Consider the following 19,971-nt stretch of genomic DNA (forward strand, 5'->3'; position numbering starts at 1 on the left):
TGGACCTTTAATAAACCTTGTTTTTGGCTGGGAAAAAAAAAAGAAAGAAAATGACGGAACAAATATAACAGCACCTACCTTACAGTGCAGTTATGAGGATCAAATGAGATAAAGTCAAGTCAAATCACTAAGCACTTACAGTAAGTCAGGCACTGTTCTTGTTAACTTTAAAGAGCAATATGTTATCTATTAGTATCATCTTCTCCCACACATTTACTGGTTTTCTGGGAGCCTCTCACCAAAAACAGCAAAAGACTAGCAAGAGGGATAGGCACAAGGCAGGCTAGTTAATTGGCTGATTGACTTGCTAATGAGTAACAAGCTTCAGTAGAGCAGAGTAAAGTCAAAAAGATGGCCTGAGGGCCCATTAGGGAGTAACTGAACCCGCTTGCTGGCCTGCCCTTCCTTCTTCACCCAGGAGATCTAAAGGAACCACACTCATGACTCAGTTCCCACCTCAGACCTTTCCCTCCCTAGGCTAGACCTCCAGTAACTTCTCACTAGCTCTATTTTCCAATGCTTTAATTATTTCCACTGCTATTTGAACCCTTTCCAAGTTCTCCAACAACCCTTTCAAGTTATGCAGGCAAGAACTACCTATGGCACAGCTGAAATACTAGGTTTGAAGTCAGAGAACCTGGGTTCCACTCCTGGCTGGGGCTCACTATCTGTATAAACCATAGGGGCAAGTCACTGAACCCTCTCCAGACCTCAACAGTAAATCCAAGGGTGGGGTCGAGACCAAATGAGCTCTAAATCATAACATCTTGTAACCAAGTCCTACACACTTGGGACCTGTGGTCCTCCTGCCCTTCCTTAGTGTGATACCGAGGAAAGAACACTGATCCTGCACTCCTGCCTCTGCCACTTAACTTGTGTGTCCTTGGTCAAGTTAAACTCCCTGAGCCTCATTTTCTTTCTCTGTAAACAATGAGAAAGCCCCTGAGGATACTTCCATCTCTACATCTAAGATCTTATGATCTATCCGTAATCCTGTTAATTCAATAAAATATTTATTAAATGTAGACATAGTGGATAGAGAGCTGAAGATGGGAGCCAGAAGACTGGAGTTCAGTCCTAGCTCTGTGACCTTGGGCAGTCACCAAACTTCTTGGTGTCCTAGGCAACTCTAATCCACAGCATTAACCTGGACACCTTTGGCAGTCTGGTGAAGCCTATGGACCCCTCAGAAGGTTTTTAAATGCATAAAATGAAACATACAGGATCACAAAGGAAACCAATTACATTGAAACAGTTATTTAATATGTATTTTTAAAAAAACACTGATGAATGGATTCCAGGTTAGGAGAACCAGCTCCAAGATTAAATTTACAGAGGAGGTGCTGACCTGAATTGAATTAGTAGGGAGCTTTCCCTATGCCAATAAAATCACAGGTCCAGGCCCTAGTCCTCTAAAAGATGTGCAAAGTCTGTGTTCGGTATAAGATACAGCTCAGATATGATCAGGAGATAGAGATAGACCAGCCACATAAGTAAATGTTGCATGATACATACATTAGTGAGGTCCAAGTAAAGTGCTCCATCATCTGAAGTTATCAAGAGGTGGAAGGTAGAAGGAGGGAGGGAAATTAACAAAGGAAGGCTTCCTGAAGGAGGTAGCATTTGAATCAGCCTGAAGAAAGGAAGATATGCCAGGCAAAGGAAATATTAGCAGCAAAGGCATGGAGGAGAGAAAATTGTCCAGGGAATGGAGTGCCATGCAGTTTGGTTTTGAGGGTAGACTACCTGGAAAAACAGGATCAGATTAGGGCGGTTCCAAATTACAGAAGGCCTTGAATGCAAGATGGCAAAGTAGATTTTAACTTGACAAAGGAGGAAGTAGGGAAACACTACAGATTTCTGGATGGAATATTGTGACCAGGGTAAGTGAGGGGGAGAGGAATAAGCATTTATATGGCACCTATCACGTGCCAAGCACTGCACTAAGTGTTTAGCAAATATCATCTCATATCAGATGCTAAGATTCAGAGCTTAGAGATCATCTGGTCCACTTCCTTCATTTTACTGATGAAATAACAAAATCTATGTAAGATGATGATTATTACGGTTACCCAGAAAGACACAAAAGGAAAAAAATCAAGTAAATGAAGAATGCATATTGCTTAAAGTATGAACGACAAGCAGCTGAGTGAGCAGTTCAGTGAGCTGATCCATGCCTACACATGGATACGTAGAAAACGGACTACACCCAGAACTAAACAGCAAGAACAAGGAGAGCTAGAGTGCGTTTGGACCTCAAGCTGCCACCTAGCACACAAGGCCATTAAAACAAAAACCACAATCTCTCAGTGGGGGGGGTGGGCAGCTAGGTGGCACTCTAGGTGACTAGAGTTCCAGGCCTGGAGTCAGAAAGACTCATCTTCCTGACTTCAAATCTGGACTCAGACACTTAGTAGCTTTGTGACCTGGGCAAATCACTCAACTCTGTTTGCCTCGGTTTCTTCATCTGTAACATGAGCTGGAGAAGGAAATGACAAACTACTCCAGTATCTCTGCCAAGAAAATCCCAAATGGGGTCAGGAAGAGTAGGACACAATTGAAAATGACTGAAGAACAACAAATTCCCTCAGAGCTCAGGACACCACAATCTCTGAAGACTCAAATAACAGGTGACCCAAAGGGCAATGGAAACACTTACGGTGGTTCTAAGTAGGCAGCAGTATGCATTTGTCTAGGAGTGTATCACATTCAATAAACATTTATTAAGTACTTATTATATACTAGATACCATGCTAAGCTCTAGGGATACAAAAAGAGGCAAAAGACAGGCTCTGCCCTCAACGATTTTCCTTATCTGCAAATTCCCTGTATCAAAAAAAATTGTAAGTCCAGTCCTTATGCCTCTATGGGTTGGATTAGATGGCCACTTCAGTCTCTTCCAACCCCAGGACCTTAGAGAGATCATCTAAGAGCGTAGTATAATAGAAACAACAATGGTTTTACAATTAGGTGAGACCTGGGTTTGAATCCCACCTCCAACACACTTACTAGTTAGTTGTGTAAGCATCTCTCCCCTCCTTAAACTTTTGAGGGTCAGTTTTTTTTTACTGTTATATGAGGATGACAGAAGATGACGATCACAAAAGTAGTAAAAGTAAAGACAGGGCTCCAAACCAAATCCTCCAACTTTAAATCCCATGCTCTTTCTACTATAAAATGTTGCTGCTTCTTGCATTCAGAGTCATCCATAAACTGACCAAAATCTACCTGAGATAATTGGCTTTTGAAAGATTTAAGAATTCTGATTAAGGCAACGACCAACCACATTTCCAGAGGACTGATGATGAAGCATCCTGCTCACCTCCTGACAGAGTAGATGGGACTTAAAATGGAGAATGAGACATACATTTTTTTGGCCAATGTATGAATTAGTTTTGTTTGATTGCCCATATTTGTTGCAAATTCTTTGTTGTTTTTGTTTTTTTTAATTCTTCTCCCCAATAGGAGTGAGAAATATTTTTTTAATCTGCCTTTCTAGCCCCTTCAGTACCACCCCTACATAAACTCTCTGCTCCAAACTGTTCAAATCACTGTCTCCTGGGGCTTTCCTATGCACCTTTGCTAACATCTCAGAATGGCCTCCTCTGTCTCCATGGTTATTGCAGCTCCCACAAACCCAGAAAAGACATTTCTCCCCACCAAAGGCCTTGGCACTGTCATATGGTTCAACATCAGAAACAAACATGGTTTTATCAATGGAAAGAACATTGAAGAAGATACATTGCCCCCTGCCTTTCAACTCTACCCTAAAGACCAATGGAAAGAACAATGCCTTTGCAGTTGGACGACCTGGGCTCCAGCCCCACTTCTATCACTTACTGGTTGTGGGACCTAGGGAATGTCATTTAACCTCTATGGGCCTCATCTTCAACTCTAAAATGAAGGGATTAGATTTAGATGGCAGTCTGATGCCCCTTCTAGACCTAAATCTCCAATCCTAGGACCAGAAGGTCTTTCCATCTACTTTGCAGCTGAAATTTCCTTATATGTGTTGTCTCCCCCTATCTAAAGGTGAGATCTTTTGAGATCAGGCATCACCTAGCTTTTCTGTTTGTATGCCCAGTGCTCAATAAATGCTTTTCATTCATTCATTCTTGGTATAAAAGAATTCTAGTCTTGGAGTCAGGAAGACCAGGGTTAAATCTACCTTGGGATATTTGAATATAAACTACGGGCAAGCCATTCAAGGTGAGTGAGCTTCAGTTTCTTTATCTGTAAAATGGGGATGACACCTATGGTTCCTACCTCATAGGGTCATTAAGGGGCTGAAGGAGCTCGTGCGTATAAAGTGCTTTGCAAGCCTTAAAGTTAAATGTTAGTTATCATGGCAAATCAAGGCCTGGTTTATTTCCTTCCCATTCCAGGAAGACTTTCTCATACTGCTCTAACCCATTTTATATCCTTTAAACTAGATTACAGATCCAACTCATGGCTCTATCTACAGTAAGGAGGGAAAGGGTGTCACTGAGTTCAGCCAATTGAACACAATCGGTGTCAATGGGAGTGGGGTAAAAAATTTTGTCCCTATCTTTGCCCCAAAGACTGCTCCACTAACAGGGTTGGGTGGAGCTGTGAAATGGTTCAACCATTGTGAAAAATAAGAAACTGACTAAGATGTCCATACCCTCCCAATTCAGAGATCTCACTCACAGGCATGTTTTTCACAGAGGTCAATGATAAAAAGAAAGGTCCCATAACACCAAAATGTTTATAGCTGCAATTTTTGTAGCACGAAAAACTGGAAACAAAGTAGATGCCCATTGACTGAGGTAGCCACTGAGGTCTCTTCCAATTCTCAAATCCTATGATTCTGTGACCTTAGAAATCATGTAAGAGGCAATATGAGGTATGAGGGATAGCACTGGACACAGAATGTATAAATACCTGGGTTTGAACTTCCTTTTCTGACACTAGTTATAGGAATACTTCTTGCAAAGTCATTTAAACTCTCCCAAGTTTCAAATTACTGCATATGAATGTAATGGAACTTTACTGTGTTTAAAAAAAAAAAAAGGTAGGAAGAATTGTTAACCTATCCAAGTGAAATAAGGAGCAGAACCAAGAAAACAATATATAGAACAATGTAAATAGAAAGAAACGTAACAAAATAATAAAAAAAAAACGAATACTTTGAAATTATAATGACCAAGCTTAACACCAAAGGGGAGATAATATGGAAAACAATATACAATTATAATAGAAATGTCAATTGAATGAGCATCAATCAATCAACTAAAACTGAATAAAGTACAATTGTAATGAGGAAGCTTGACCTTAAAGGAGAGCTAGAAAGCTGCTCCTCCCTTCTTTTCCAAGGTGGGTGCTATGGTTATAGAATACTATATATACTGTCAGATATAGCTGATGTGTTATTTGGTTTTGCTGAGGTGCTTTTTCCCTCATCCCCTTTCTTTTTTATTCTTGATAACAAAGAATGGCTTGTAACATAGAGGAGGAAGGGATAGATTGAGATATTAAGGTGATATAAAAATTATATCAATAACACATTTTCAAAATTTTTAACAAAACAAAATTTTGCTCTCAAATTCATTCCCCTCAGTTGTAATAAGCCTTGTGCCTGTAGCTGGAGGTACCAAGTACTCCCACATCAGTGCAGTACATTTCAAAAAATACTAGCACCAGCACAAGAGTCAGCATCTGTAGGTTCAAATTCAATCTCTGACACTACCTGCGTGACCGTGGACAAGTCAATGGAACTCTCTGGGCCTCAGTTTCCTCATCTGTACAACGAGGGAGTTGGACCGGGAGGCTTTTGTTTCAGCTCTAGATGTAGGATTCTAAGATCTCATCCTATGAACAAGTGGCTCTCAAAGGAAGAAATCCAAGTTATCAACAATCATATTTTTAAAACCTCTATGTCACAAATAGAAATGCAAATGAAAACAATTCTGAGATTCTATCTCATACCCACTAGATTTGCAAACATGACAAAACAGGAAAATGACAATTATTGGAGAGGCTTTGGGAAACCTGAGTACATGAGCATACTGTTAGTGGAGTTGTGACCTTAACCCACCATCCTGGGAAACAGACACTAAAACTAGGCACACCCTTTGACTAAGTGATACCACATAGTCAGCCCTATATATCCTAAAGAGATCAAGGAAAGAAGGAAAAGACCCTACATACAAAATACTTAGAGCATCTCTACTTCTTGTCCCAAAGAACTGGAAACCAAGGAGTGTCCATCAATTGGGGAATGACTGAACAAATTATTGTATGTAAATGTCATGGAAATATTATCTCCATAGAAATAATAAAATAGGTGGTTTAAGAGAAACTGGGGAAGATTTGTATGAACTGACTCAGAGAGAAGTAAACTGAACCAAAAGAATTTATACAATGATAGCAATAAAGACAAAAAGCTTTTAAAGACTTAAAAACTCTGATCAATGCAATGACCAATTGCAATTTCAGAGATCAATGAGAAAGCATACTACCCACCACCTGAAACAGAAGTGATACTCAAAGTGCAGAATGAAGACACATCTTTATAATGTGGGGATTTGTTTTGCTTGACTATGCATATTTGTTAGAAAGATGTTTTTGTTCTTGTTTTTCTTCCCCCCACCCCCAAATCTGTGGCAGGGACAGAAGCTAGGGTTTCAAAATAATAACAATAAAAAAATTATAATAGTCATTGAGACATTTTTTCTTAAATGACCAGAAGAAAAACAGAAGGAAACATAGACAAGCAGGAGTTTTGAAAGTTAAATGTTGAATTTGTTAGACTTGAAAAATAAGTTTAATATAAAGATTTATAGTTTTATGTATAATCTTTCTTCCTGTTCTACTTTGTATATTGAAATTCCAATTTTACTTAGAGTTAAAGATAAAATAATGAATTTTTTAAAATGACATAATAGAATAATAAAAGATATAATTCTACATACTACTGTCACTTGCTAAGAAAATCTCTAAAGACTGCTAAAAAAATGGAGAAAGAAGCTACACTGTTCTCACATTAGCTCCCAAGAATGACCCTTTCCAAGGCTCCCCATCTCCAACCATGACATCCTCAGTAACAAAAAGCTCTCTTCTTACTCCTTCAAGAGTTCCTGAAATGAAGTCCCTTCCCTGGTGGCTAATAATTTTCAGACTCTTTGAACTATGTGGAAATGCTCTTGAGCAAATGAAAACACTGATGTTCACAATCCCACCCTGAATTCATTACTTTCACTGATACGGGCACTCCCTCAATGCACACATCATAGCAAGGCTCTCCACCCCCCAACCCCCTTTTCATGAATTGATATGGCTAGGGGAAAAAAAACCCATTACCTAAGACTGACCCTCCAGTGACAAGCCTCCTGAAACAGAGAAGAGGGACAAAGTGGGCCATATATAATCAAAATCTTTCCAGTTTGGTAAGAACTTCACATACTTAAGTTCCTCAACATAGCCTTGGGATGACATATAAGGCATTAGAGGAAGACTTTAGACTTTGCTATATACTAAGACCCCTTTGAGCAAAACTAAAAGGCAGAAAAACAGAAACCTTCCACCCCCAGAAACTTTTAAAAGTTAACAGAAGGAACCTTAGAGATTTAGTGTTACTGCTTTACATGTAAAGACCTAGAGGGAAAGTGTACAAGTCACAAAGTGAGTTAATGAAAGGGCTTTGACTTCTGACTCTCACACTGTTTTCAGCGCTCTCTACACTGGACCCTGCTCCCACTACTACAACCCCCTCCACACTCGGTGTCTCCCCCCCAACCCCTCCCTACCTGTAGCACGGACAGGCTTGTCTGCCCAGAAAGGCTCAGCTTTTCCTGTTCTGAGGGGTAGGCATTGAAGCGGTGCTCATACAGCCAGTCTCGGAGAATCTTCACAGACTCCTTTGGGAGGTTCCCTCTCCTCTTCCTCTTGCCTGCCTGGGTTAGATCCAGGGAGGCCAGTCCTTCCTCCTCACCCAGGTCACTGTCTGACATGCTTGGGCTGTCCAGGGTTCGTACAGGAGTCAAACCTGTGGTAAGTGTTAGAGTGGAAGCAAAAGTCAGGGGCCAAAGAGAAATGAAACATCAGATCTTCTGTGGCCCCCCCCCTCCCCAATTTTAAAACATTTTTATGTAAAGTTCTGAGTTCCAAATTCTATCTCCCTCCCTGACAGGGTAAGCAATCAGATATAGGTTATATATGTACAATTATGTAAAATGTTTCCATATTAGTAATTTTTTACAAGACTGGAATACAAGGAAAAAATGAAAGTGAAAAACAGCACGCTTCAGTCAATATCAGTTCTTTCTCTGAAGGCAGATAGTAAGCTTCATCATTAACCCTTTGGGATTGTCTTGAGTCGTTGTATTGCTGAGAATAGCTAAGTTATTCACAGTTGTTCATTGAACAATATTGCTGTTCTGGTTTTGCTCATTTCACTTTGCATCAGTGCATGTAAGTCTTCCCAGGTTTTTCTGAAATCATCCTGCTTGTCATTTTTTATAGCACAATAATATTGCATTACAATCCTATACTACAGCTTGTTTAAGCCATTTCCCAATTGATGGGCATCCCTTTGACTTCCAATTCTTAGCTACCACAAAAAGAGCTGCTATAAATATTTTTGTACAAATAGGTCCTTTTCCCTTTTTTTGGAGATCTCTGGGATACAGACCTAGCAGTGGTATTGCTGGATCAAAGGGTATGCATTTTTATAGCCCTTGGGACATAGTTCCAAATTGCTCTCCAGAATGGCTGAATCAGTTCACAATCCCAATAGCGCATTAGTGCCTCAGTTTTCCCACATCCCCTCCAACAGCTTTTTCCTTTTCTGTCATATTAGCCACTCTGATTGATAAATATGAAGTTGTACCTCTGAGCTGTTTTAATTTGCATTTCGCTGATCAATAGTGACTTAGAGCATTTTTTTTATAGGCGATTGGGGTTAAGTTACTTGCCCAGGGTCACACAGCTAGTAAGTGTCAAGTGTTTGGTCTGAGGCTGGATTTGAATTCAGGTCCACCTAACTTCAGCACCAGTGCTCTATCCACTGCACCATCTAGCTGCCTGACTTAAGAGTTATTTTTTCATATGATTATTAGGTAGCTTCGAAAACTGCCCCTTCATATCCTTTGACTATCAATTGGGGAAGACTTGCATTTTTATAAATTTGACTCAGTTCTCTATATATTTGAGAAATAAGGCTTTTATCAGAGATATTGTAAAAATGTCCCCCCAGTTTTCTGCTTTCCTTATAATTGTGGTTGTATTGGTTTGTGCAACTTTTACATTTTATATAATAAAATTTTGTATTTTACATTTTGTAATGCTCTCTACATCATCTTTGGTCCTAAATTCTTCCTTTATCTATAAATCTAATATCAGATCTGCCATTTTTCTTCTAGCATACTACAAATGTCCCAAGATTTAATTTATCCTCACAATATCCCAGAAAGACAAAGGATGAGTACTCAATCTCAGACTCAAGAGACATCATGAAAGGAACTTTTAAAAGGATCACCTAAATCTAGGCATTGTTTCCAACCTGAAGTACTTGATAAATATATTATCTTATTAAATTTAATCACTTTATTTCTTAGATGTATATGCATGATATACCCTAATATTTCTTTTCCTATTGAATGTGGGGTGCTCAAGGGCACCAGAAGGTTTATGAAAAAGATGAAAACCTCTGATAGAATCCAAACCTTGTACTTTGGGGGGGGGGGAGGTGTGTCTTGGGGAACTGAGGGGCCCATAGAAGAAGTGATTTGCCCAAGGTCACACAAAAAATTAGTAGGCAGGTCCTGATTCCAATCCACTCCAATAAACATTTATTAATGTTAATTCTAGTACCGTACCTTCCCTGTCTTAATTATTTCCTTTTTATCTTGTATATATTTGTTTGCTGTTGTATTCTTTATTTAGATTTTGAGCTCCTTGAGGGCTGGGACTGTTTTTTTTTTTTTTGCCTTTTTGTAACCCCAGTGTTTAGTGGGGTGCCACCACGTAATAGGCACTTAAGAACTGTTTATTGACTGATTTATTAAGGACCTATGATGAGAAAGGGCCCTAGGGATTAAAAACAAACAAACAAAAAAAGGCTACTTTCTAAATCGGGAGGGTCAACACCTAAACAGAAAAGTATATACATAAACATTTGAGGAAGGGAGCATTAACAGAGGCATCTTCGAAGGCATCCTTCAGGATGTGGAACCTAAAATTAAGCCAAGGATTGATTCCAGAGACATTAGTGAGCAGGGAGCAAGCAGCTTATTTAAGTCATGGGGAACCGCCTATTATACAAGTTGGAAACCACCTGCCAAAATTCTCGAGACACCAAGGGTTGGCAGGTTTGGCCAGCATTTCAACTCCAAGCCTTTTCCAAGTGTCTTCCCTGAATATACATATACATACACCCCCCCCCCCCATTTGACTTTATATATGTATATATCACTTTTGGAAATCTGGGTTTAAATCTCACTTCTGACACCTGCATGATTTTGAGCAAGTCATCCTTTGGGCCCTCAGCTTTCCCTTCAGTTAAACGGAGATGATGATATTTATGCTATCTCAATGGTTTGCAGTGACCTTAGAAGGTGTGACTAGGAATCTACCTAGAGATCAATAAAATTGAAGAATGAGACCTTTGTTGAAGATGTCTCTCTACTGTAGATACAAACATCTCCCACTGACCCATTCAGAATGACTGAATCATGACTAATGCCTGCCTGAACCACACCTTGCTATTTGGCCTTTAAGAGAGAATGGGGGACAGCTATGTAGACAGAGAAAGGTGAGCAAGCTGACAAAGATCAGGGCAGGGAAACAGAAAACTCGCTGGTTCCCTTCAAAGGAAATTCTGCACCTCTATGGCATCCCTTTACATGTGGCCCCATCAGAGCAGGGAAACACAGTCACAGACATTAACACTGACCAGAGGCAGCAGCAGAATATAGAAAATTCCTGAGTCAAATTGGGAATTCTAAGAACCACCAAAGTTGGCAGAAGCAATTCTAGAAAATGACAGAAGCAATCCTAGAAAAATGAGGGAATCAAAGACTTTGAGGCAGAGGTATACCTAGACCTGGACTTCTTAACGTGGGGTTCATGAACTTTTTTGAAAAAATATTCTGACAGCTGTATTTCAGAATAACTAGTTTCCTTCTGTGAATGTTTGTATTTTTTAAAGCATTTAAAAACATTATTCTGAGAAGGGGGGTCATAGGTTTCCCCAGTCTGCTCAAGAAATCCATGACACACAAAAAAATTAAGTACCCCTATCTTGGATAGAACAAAACCAATTTCCAGGACGAAGCAAAGGTGCTGCTCAAAGACCAAGGTATTAGCCATGCCTAAAGAACACAAGAGATTAGAGACATTAACAGATTAAATCTGGAACTTATTCTTTCTTTGTGAATTACAAAACTCTCAATTATGTAGTGCCCTGCATTTCTTTCCCCTTTTGGGGTATACAGGATATAACCATAAGGTGGTGCTATTAAGTATGGATTACTCCATAGGTATCTAGAGGAGATGGGGCTCATGGGAGAGAGGTCTTGACACAGGACCTACTCCTTACAGGCAATACAAGGCAGTAAATCAAATACTGATTAAGTGCCTATCACATGCAGAGCGCACAGGATGAAGTTTAAGCAAGCACCACTCTCCACCCTCACGAAGCTTAGCGCCTAATACAATCTAGTTCTTTGTTATTCCCACTTGGTCTAGCACAAAATATGAATTGCTGAACTTCAGTGAAAGAAAAGTAATAAAAACAAATGATATCTGTACATATATTCATCATTTGATTTTCACCACATGACTCTATGGGTGGTTCTATCATCATCTGATTTTACAGACTGGCAAATTATGACTAAACAGATTCAGAAGTTGTAATTTATTTGCCCATGCCACACAGAATGAGATGGGACTCAAACCAAGATCTGTCCTTACTCCACATCCACTCCCTTTCTGATCTGTTAAGATTCCAGTCCTGCCAGTGACTTAGGGCAAAAGCCATGAGGTCTCTGGATTTCAATTTCTCTCTCTGTAAAAACAGAGGTTTGAATTAAGATGATTCAAACTGGTCAAACCAGCCTCCAAACTCCTTCCTCATAGGAGACAGAGGTACTCAGGAATTGTCTCAGAACAAGGATTTACAGAAAAAAAGGAAAGAGAAAGAGAAAACAAAGAAAAACTGGAAAACTGACATCAAACCGTCAGAAACAGAAACAGGACCCTCCCACTCCCCCACAAAGGAAGCCTCCAGCTCTGAATTCCTTTGGGGTGTTTTATCTGTTTGCTTAAAAAAAAAAATCCTGGCTTTCATCCCCATCCCAGGCAGGCCCAGAAGATGTGTTTCCCTGCCCGGAGAGCTTGATCCTAATCCCACAAGAAAAGTAAAGTCTTCCAGCTCATCTCCCAGCCTCACCCCATCTCCCTTTTCGGACACAGATATTTTCTTGGGTAGTGACAAGGAGGAAGCTAGGAAGGGGGGAGCTGGAGGGAGGAATTAAAGTTTGCTCAAGGTTATCTTGTACAAATTCTCTCTTGGCCTCCAGACTGCATCTGGTAAGAAGCAGCAGCGAGGCTAAGGCTGAGGACTGTGTTGGAATTCCTCCTCCACCACCACCACCATCCCTCCCACCCTCCAGCTCCCACACCAAATACAGATAGATCCAACACCCACCCCCCTACCCCAACAACTTACCCTCACAACTCTTGACAACTCCTAACCACATAACTGTCACCAACAGCTCACACCAACATTACTACAGGACACTAAGCTTCCCATTGGCCAGGGAGTTCTATAAAGTTTTTCTCTCTCCCAGTGCTTTGCACGGTGGGCCCTAAATCAGCTTTTGTTCAATGCAAAGATATACACCAACTCCCACAGAAAGGACACCTGCCTGATAAACATGTTCCCAACTTTCCCATGGACACAGTCTCACAATTCTTGACAACTCACACCAACATTACTTCCAGACTAGCGGCTTGGAGGATCTCCCCCGCAGGGCTCTGCACACAATAGGCACTCGCCTATGCAGAGAAGTCATTCACCTGCACGACTTACCCATGCCACTTTCACAAGAACGGTCTCACGAGAGGCCCCCACAACTTTCACACGCATGCACTCACACACACACCCCTTTGTATAAAAACATCCTTGCACACAAAGCCCACTCCGAGCTTTGCTGAAATGCAGCTCCTGGGGCGCCCAGGCCAGGAAAGTGGGCTCAGTGCAGAGCACATGGCTTGGGGGCGGGGAGAGGGGCCTTAGACCGGGAGAAGGGGGCTCCCCCAGGGTGGGGGACGACCCTTACAGAAACTGAAGCGGGGAGAGTTCGAAACCTCCCCCCCATACACAAACTCTACTTCCCCAAAGCTGCGTCCTAGAATTACCCCCAGACTAGATCCTGGGGAGCTAAGGCCACCCCACTCCAGGCCAGGGGCAGGGGGTGTGTGTGGGAAGGGTAGGAGAATGGGGGGAAGGGGCTTTCCGTGAAAGGGGCGGGAGAAGAGAAGGTGGCCGGAGAAGAAAGAAAACTCACGTGTCCAAAGGCAGAAAAAAGTTTCCTTGCAGCCCCCCCTTCCCGGGGCTTGAAGCCGGTGTGCTTGGGGTCCCCCCCTCCTCGAGTCCAGGGGTAGGGGCTTCGGGGGGGTGCAGGGTCTGGGCTTTAAACCAGCCCCCCCTCCCCGGGAACGGGCTCCATGTTGGCCGCCCCAGACCCCCGCGGAAGGTTGCCTGGTCCCCGGCCCGGGCAGGTCCTGGGGGGCCCAGGGAGGCTGCGGGGGGGGCGCCGGCTCCAGGAGGGGAGGGGGCCGCCGGCCGCGAGCTCGAGAGGGACGGATGGACTGACGGACGCCGGGAGACAAGAGTTTTCTTTGTTCCAAAGAAGCAGGAACTTGCGCGGGCCGAGCCCGCCCCCGTGTCCCTCTCCCCCGGCCCCGGCCCGCCCGCCTCCGCACCCCCCCCCTCGGGCTGTCACTGAATGCCACTTCCCACGCCCCCCGCCCCCACCCCGCGCCGAGGGTCCGGGGTTGGGGCGGGGGGCGGCGCTCAGAGGGAGCGGGCGCTGGCGGTGGGGGGCGCGGACAAAGGTGCCTCCGCCGCCACGGCCATCGGGGGGAGGCTGGAGGAAGCCCCCTCCCCCGCCCCGGGCTTGCACGCGCACACGCTCCCCGCCCCCGCGCGCGCGCGCGCGCGCACACACACACACACACACACGCGCACACACACACACACACACACAAAAACTTTCCCACTTCTCGGTCTCCGTCCCCGCCGCTGCCCGGACTCACTTTTCCGAGCAGCCTTCATGTCCACGCGGGCCCCTCGCCTCCGGGCCCGGGGCACAGCGTGGGGGGATGTGGGGGGGTCGCAAGAGGCAAGCAGGCTCGGGGGGCGGCGCGGAGGAGGGGGCTCCGGGGGCTGCGCTCCCTGCTGACACACGCTCTGACAGCTCCCAGGCTGGAAACCACCCCGGCTGCCTGACGTCAGATCCCCTCCCCGCGCCCCCTCCTCCAGGCCCTGCCCGCCCCCCCAGGATGCCCCTCCCTCCTTCCCCGCCCCCCGACCGGGCCGGGACCCCAAACCAACTAACGCCCAGCCCCTCGGCCGGGGGGAGAGGGAAAGGACAGAATCTCGGAGGTCACAGGGAAGGGAGCTGGGGATTCCCAGGATACAGCTGGGGGCAGGACCTGCAATTTCAGCTGCCATCATCTCCAATCGCTTCTGAGGTCCCGGGAATTTGGGGAGCGCAGTACCTGGATAAAGGTGGGTCCCTCGCGTGTTCTGGCAAGAGGCAGCGCCTCGCCGTGGACAGAGCCCTGCGCTCGGAGGCCGGGACACCGCCGGTAGGAGAAGGATCCCGGGCTAGCCCCTCCTTGTCTCTGCGCCTCAGTTTCCTCTTCTGTCCAATGAGGCAGTAGGCTGGGCAGCCCTCGGTTCACCGTCTTTTAAGCCTGAGCTGTTCCAGCCTTTTGTCAGAGGTGCGAATTCAGACACTTCGCACCCCCCCCTTCGGCAAACAAACCAGACTTGACCTCTCTGGTGGTCTTCTCCCCGGCTCTCCGTTTCTTCCACCCCCACCCCTTCTCCACCGGCCCGGAGTTTGGAACCTCCCGGGTGCACGAGAAAAGTGTGTGGACTTGAAATAAGTTTTATTAAGCGGCTGCTGAACTGCAGATAGTTGGCGCTTTAACCTTACTTGAATAGAATGCAATTGAATTGCTAACTTACTAGAGTTCCATTCAATTAAACAAGAGTTTAAGAAGTGCAAAGTGTGGTGCTAAGGAGGCTAGACACAAAGACAATTTAAAACAAGCCCTACCCTCAAGGAGCTTACATTCTATTGGCTAGAAGAAGATATTCCTCAGTATCTCTAAAGCATCGCCCCTCCCCCCTCAGCGTCCCAAGAAAATACCCTTTGTTTGTACCCTCTGTTTGTCCTAGAGGCTTCCCCAGCTTATAAACACAAAGTCCAAACCAGAGCTGGTAGAGGCATTTAGAATTGGATTGTTAATACCTCGCGTCTGCATCCCTCAAAAGCGAGGTCAATGAAGGGGCATTGAAGTCCACTTAAAGGCTGGGAGGGAAATCAGAGATGGAGACTGTGTGGTGAAAAAAATATTGCATCTAGAATTAGAGGACAAGCTTTGGAATCCCTGCCCTATCATCTGTGTGACCGTGGACCATTCACTTTAACTCTCTGGGCCTCAGTTGTCCTATCTGCAAAATGAATGAGTCGGGCTAGATAACCACGAAGACTCTTTTCAGCTGTACGTCTTTGATTCCCTAGGTCATCTAGACCAACTCATTTATTGAGGTCAAAACCAAAGCCCAGAAAATGGCTTGTTCTAAGTCACACCGCCAATGAATGACATACCCAACAAGTAATTCTAGAATTACTGCCAGTGATACTGAACAAGTAATTTCCCCCTCTCTGGGATTCAGTTTTTTCTAATGTAAAATGAGAGGTTGGTGTAAATAATATCAGAAGTCCCTTTTACTTGTAAATCTGTGATTCAATCTCACACCTGTCTAGTCTGTCATCCACTCAGTGCCAAAACAAATCAACTAAAGGATGATCACATCCCTCTCTTGCTCAAGAATTTTCAGTGGCTGCCAGTTGCCTCTAGTCGGAATTAGAGACTCCAGTCTGGCATTTAAAGCCCTTGATGGTCCCTCTCCAGCCTACCTTTAGCAGCTTATTTCACCCCACTCCCTTTCACACATTCTGTGTTCCAACCTAACTGCCTCTTATTTTCTCAGGAACTTGGAGTTCTGTTTCCTGCCTCCATGTCTTTTTGAAGGCTATCCTCTCGCCCCCCCAAACCTGGAATATATTCCCTCTTCACCTCCACTTCTTAGAATCCTGGCTTTTCCTTCGAGTCTCAGTTCCATATGCCATGCAAATCCCCTGGGAATGCTTTATTAGTTGTGTTAGCTGTTAGGGTTTTCTCCCTGCTTAAGTTATCCTGAATATACTTCTCTGTTTATCAGAGCACTTACTGAATACTTATTGGATAGAATGGATGGTCCCATGGGCTCCAGCCTCTGCAGGCAGGTCTCTTTCTCCTAACCCTAATCCCCACCCCCCAAACACACACAGGTACCTAATAGAAATGACCTAACTCCTTCACACATTGTGTGGGGGATAGAATAGATGGAAAAGCAAATGTACAAGATACTATTTTTAGGCTGGACCACAGGGAAACAAACAGTTCTTGGAATGGGAGAATAGACACTGCTCTCCCCTTCCTCCCCAGATAAATCTTAGAATTTAGAGTTGAAAATTCTATTCTTCGGGAGCAGTTTGTGTGCCCCTGGCTAGGAATCTGGAGCTTTGAGTTCTAATCTCAGCTCAGCTACTGACTTCTTGGGAAGCCTGATTTCCTCCTTCAGCCTCACTTTCCTCCCTGGTGAAATGGGGATACTAATCCAGTTTCTGGTAGGCAACAGCTAGGAAACCGTCACCCACCAAGTCCTTTAGTAGGGAAGGGGGTGGGGAGGTTTCTTTGGATCTCCTCTGTCCCCAGTCTAAACACTGATCCTCCTGGCACACCATAGCTGCTCTCCTAGTCACACTGTAGGGGGTTTAACAGATTCTAATCAGCATTTGTGAGACCACCCCAGGGGTGTTAATTTAAGGATCGTTTGGGGAGATTTAGGTGAAACTCCGATTCTTCTCTTCAGCCTGCTTTTAGCACCTTGTAAAGACTATTGTTCTGTGGAGTCCTGGGAAATTTAGACCGGAAAAGTCTGAGTCCCTTAGATCATTAGAGGTCCAGTACCCTCCCCCTTCTCCACAAACTTTGCAGTTGAGGAAATTGAGGCTCAGAGAGTTCTCTTCCAACCCTTAAATTCTATGACAAGGAAGGTTTTCTATATATATATTTTTGCTATGTGGTCTTGGGCAAGTCATTTTAATGCTCTCTGTCTCAGTTTCCCCTTGGGTTAGTCACTTAAACTTATTAGGCCTCAGTTTCCTCATCCATAAAGTAAGAGGGCTGGCCTCTGCAATTTCTTCCAGCTTGAGATCTCTGATTCCATGATCTCCCAACACTTATAATACATGTCAGGGAAGCTTTTCTGTACTTTTGCTTGTGTGGCTCAAGGCAAGTCATTTTGGTTTAGTTTCCCCGTCAGTAAAATGAGGGGATTGCATTAACTATGTGACTTTGGGACAAATAATAAGAATAGATAGTGCTTATATAGTGCTTTAAGGTCTGCAGATATAAAGGTAGCTACTATTATTATCTCCATTTTACAGATGGGGAAACTGAGGTAGGCAGTGTTTAAGTGACTTGCCCAGAGTCATACAGCTAGTAAGTACCTGAGGGGGAAAGTTGAACTCAGATTTTTTTCCAGCTCTAGGTCCAGCACTCTATCTACCCTCTGCACCACCTAGCTGACTTCTTGCTGGATTGGGTATTGGGGCCTGGCCTTAAAGGGTGGCTCAGATTTCAACAGTTAGAGGTAGGGAAGGGAGAAAAGGTAAAAGCTGGGAAGACTCAGAACCTCTGGCTAATGGAGCCCTCATTTCTCCTGGAGGCTTTAGAGCTTAACAAGTTACATCCCTATCCTTCCTCTGTGAGGCCCAGTCCAAGCTTTACTGCCGTCCTGGGAATATCATGTTGTCCATTCAAAAGCTGGGGGGAAACCCAACCCACCCTGGAGCACCTGGGGTGGGAGGATCGTGAAGCAGAGCAAAGGGAGGAGGGGGAGGGGACGCTGCATCTGGGCTGGGCTGGGAGCTGAGAAAGGCAGTGGGATGCTAAGGAGAGGGGTTTCATGGCAGAATCCCAGGTTCTCCACCTGGTTTGAGATGTCGGATGTCCCTGCACTTCCCAGGGCAGCCATTTTAGAAGGCTTGAACTAGAAATGAAGCTCCTTTGGCAACTAGAGTCCTAGAATAGGAGAGGCCTTGAGAGATCATGAGAGCCTCGGTGCTTTATCCATCTTCAGGCATCAGTCATCTCAGAGTCAGGATGGGATGCTCCTCCAGTCTCCAAGACCAAATTAGTTATAATTCAGTCTCACTCATAGCATGAGCAGATAACCCTTTCAAGGGACAGAGGGGAAGAGAAAGGATCTCACAAACAACTCTGGGGTCTTGAGACCTTAAGAGAAGCTTGGGAACTTTTGTCTTATAGAAGCTGTTTCATAATCACCCGTCAGGCCTGGAGTACTGAGCCCCCTTGTGAGTGACCTTGGGCATGGCATCCAAGCTTGTTGAGCCTCAGTTTTCTCATCTGTATAGTGGGCTTAAAAATCCTGTGTTGGGGGCAGCTAGGTGGGGCAGTGGATAGAGCGCCATCTTTGGAGTCAGGAGGACCTGAGTTCAAATCCACCCTCAGTCGCTTGACACTTATGAGCTGTGTGACCCTGGGCAAGTCACTTAACCCTGATTGCCTCACCAAAAAAAAGAAAAATCCTATGTCCATCACAGTATAGACACATCATTAGTTTCTAATGGGATTATTGATGAAGTGTTCCATAAATTTGAATTTTTACCTTCCTTTTTATCTTTCTGTACCTTTCTAATAAAAGGTAGATCCTTATGGGCTGTGTGACCTTGAGTCAGTTGCTTTAACCTTCAGTGCCCCAGGAATTTAAGACTTTAAATTGTAGGACTGTTTCCATTCTTCACTGGTAAAGGGAGTTTCTCACCAGGGACCTCCCTATGTTAATGAAAACAGGTCCAGGTTTCCAGTTCAGAAAAGAAAAAAAAAAGTCTACCATGTTTTTTATATATCATTTTTTATTCTCATTTCCCCTTCATCAGTGGTCCATAAGATCTCCCAGAAGTAATCCCAGAGCCCTCCAGAGATTGTTCCTGATGGTCCCTCTCAGGAGGCAGAGGAAGATCACAAGAAAACAGGTCCGAGATAATAAAAACAGTAGCTGAAATTTATATAGCTCCATAAAGCACTTTATGGGCAGTCACGTCATTGATCTATCCACTCCTTTTATAGTGAAACATTTTTTGGAAGAAATGTTAGATTTAATCGGTCGGTCAAAAAACATTTATTAAGCACTTACTAGGTGCTAAATGTGGCATGATTCCAAGATCATTCAAGATCAGGGGACCCAAGTTGGAATCCCAACCCTGACACTTACCTACCCAAGTAACCTCTGGGAAGTTAATTAGCCTCTATGGGCTTTTGCTTTTTCATCTCTAAAATGAAGAATTTGAACTAGATGGCCTCTAAGGCCAGCTCTACTTCTCTGATCCTTACAAGAAATGCCCTCAGTGACTAGGAAATTCAGTTCAGTCAACATTATTAAAGCATTTATTATGTGCCCTACTCTACAAAAATGAAGACATGGGGAAGCTTGCCTGGTAATGGGGAGGAGGGTTATGAGGGGGAGGGGAGTGTGAGGGAAAGGGGCAAATAGCTGTTAGTACAAAGTTGAATAGGATCTAGGGAAAAGAGCCAAAATACCAGGAGAAAATTTGAAGAGGGAGAGATCACTTTCATGGT

At 44.0% G+C, this 19,971-nt stretch overlaps 1 protein-coding gene across 2 annotated transcripts in view; it reads right to left on the reverse strand.

The window, feature by feature from the left end:
- TGIF2 (TGFB induced factor homeobox 2) overlaps nt 1–14,361 on the reverse strand; it is a 28,962-nt gene extending 14,601 nt beyond the window's left edge. The window contains exons 1-2 of one of the 2 annotated variants that reach the window (XM_027867304.1): nt 14,284–14,361; nt 7,770–8,008 (exon numbers count right to left, since the gene is read on the reverse strand). In XM_027867304.1, coding sequence (XP_027723105.1) covers nt 7,770–8,008; nt 14,284–14,302 — 258 coding nt within the window. In that variant the 5' untranslated portion in view covers nt 14,303–14,361. Of the gene's footprint in view, nt 1–7,769; nt 8,009–13,532; nt 13,757–14,283 lie in introns of those variants that run through there. The other variant, XM_027867305.1, reaches the window with a different exon arrangement.
- Nucleotides 14,362–19,971: the final 5,610 nt, after the last annotated feature.

The sequence above is a fragment of the Vombatus ursinus genome, unplaced genomic scaffold (assembly GCF_900497805.2).
Source record: "Vombatus ursinus unplaced genomic scaffold, bare-nosed wombat genome assembly UNPS02014785.1, whole genome shotgun sequence".
Taxonomy (NCBI): Eukaryota; Metazoa; Chordata; class Mammalia; order Diprotodontia; family Vombatidae; genus Vombatus; species Vombatus ursinus.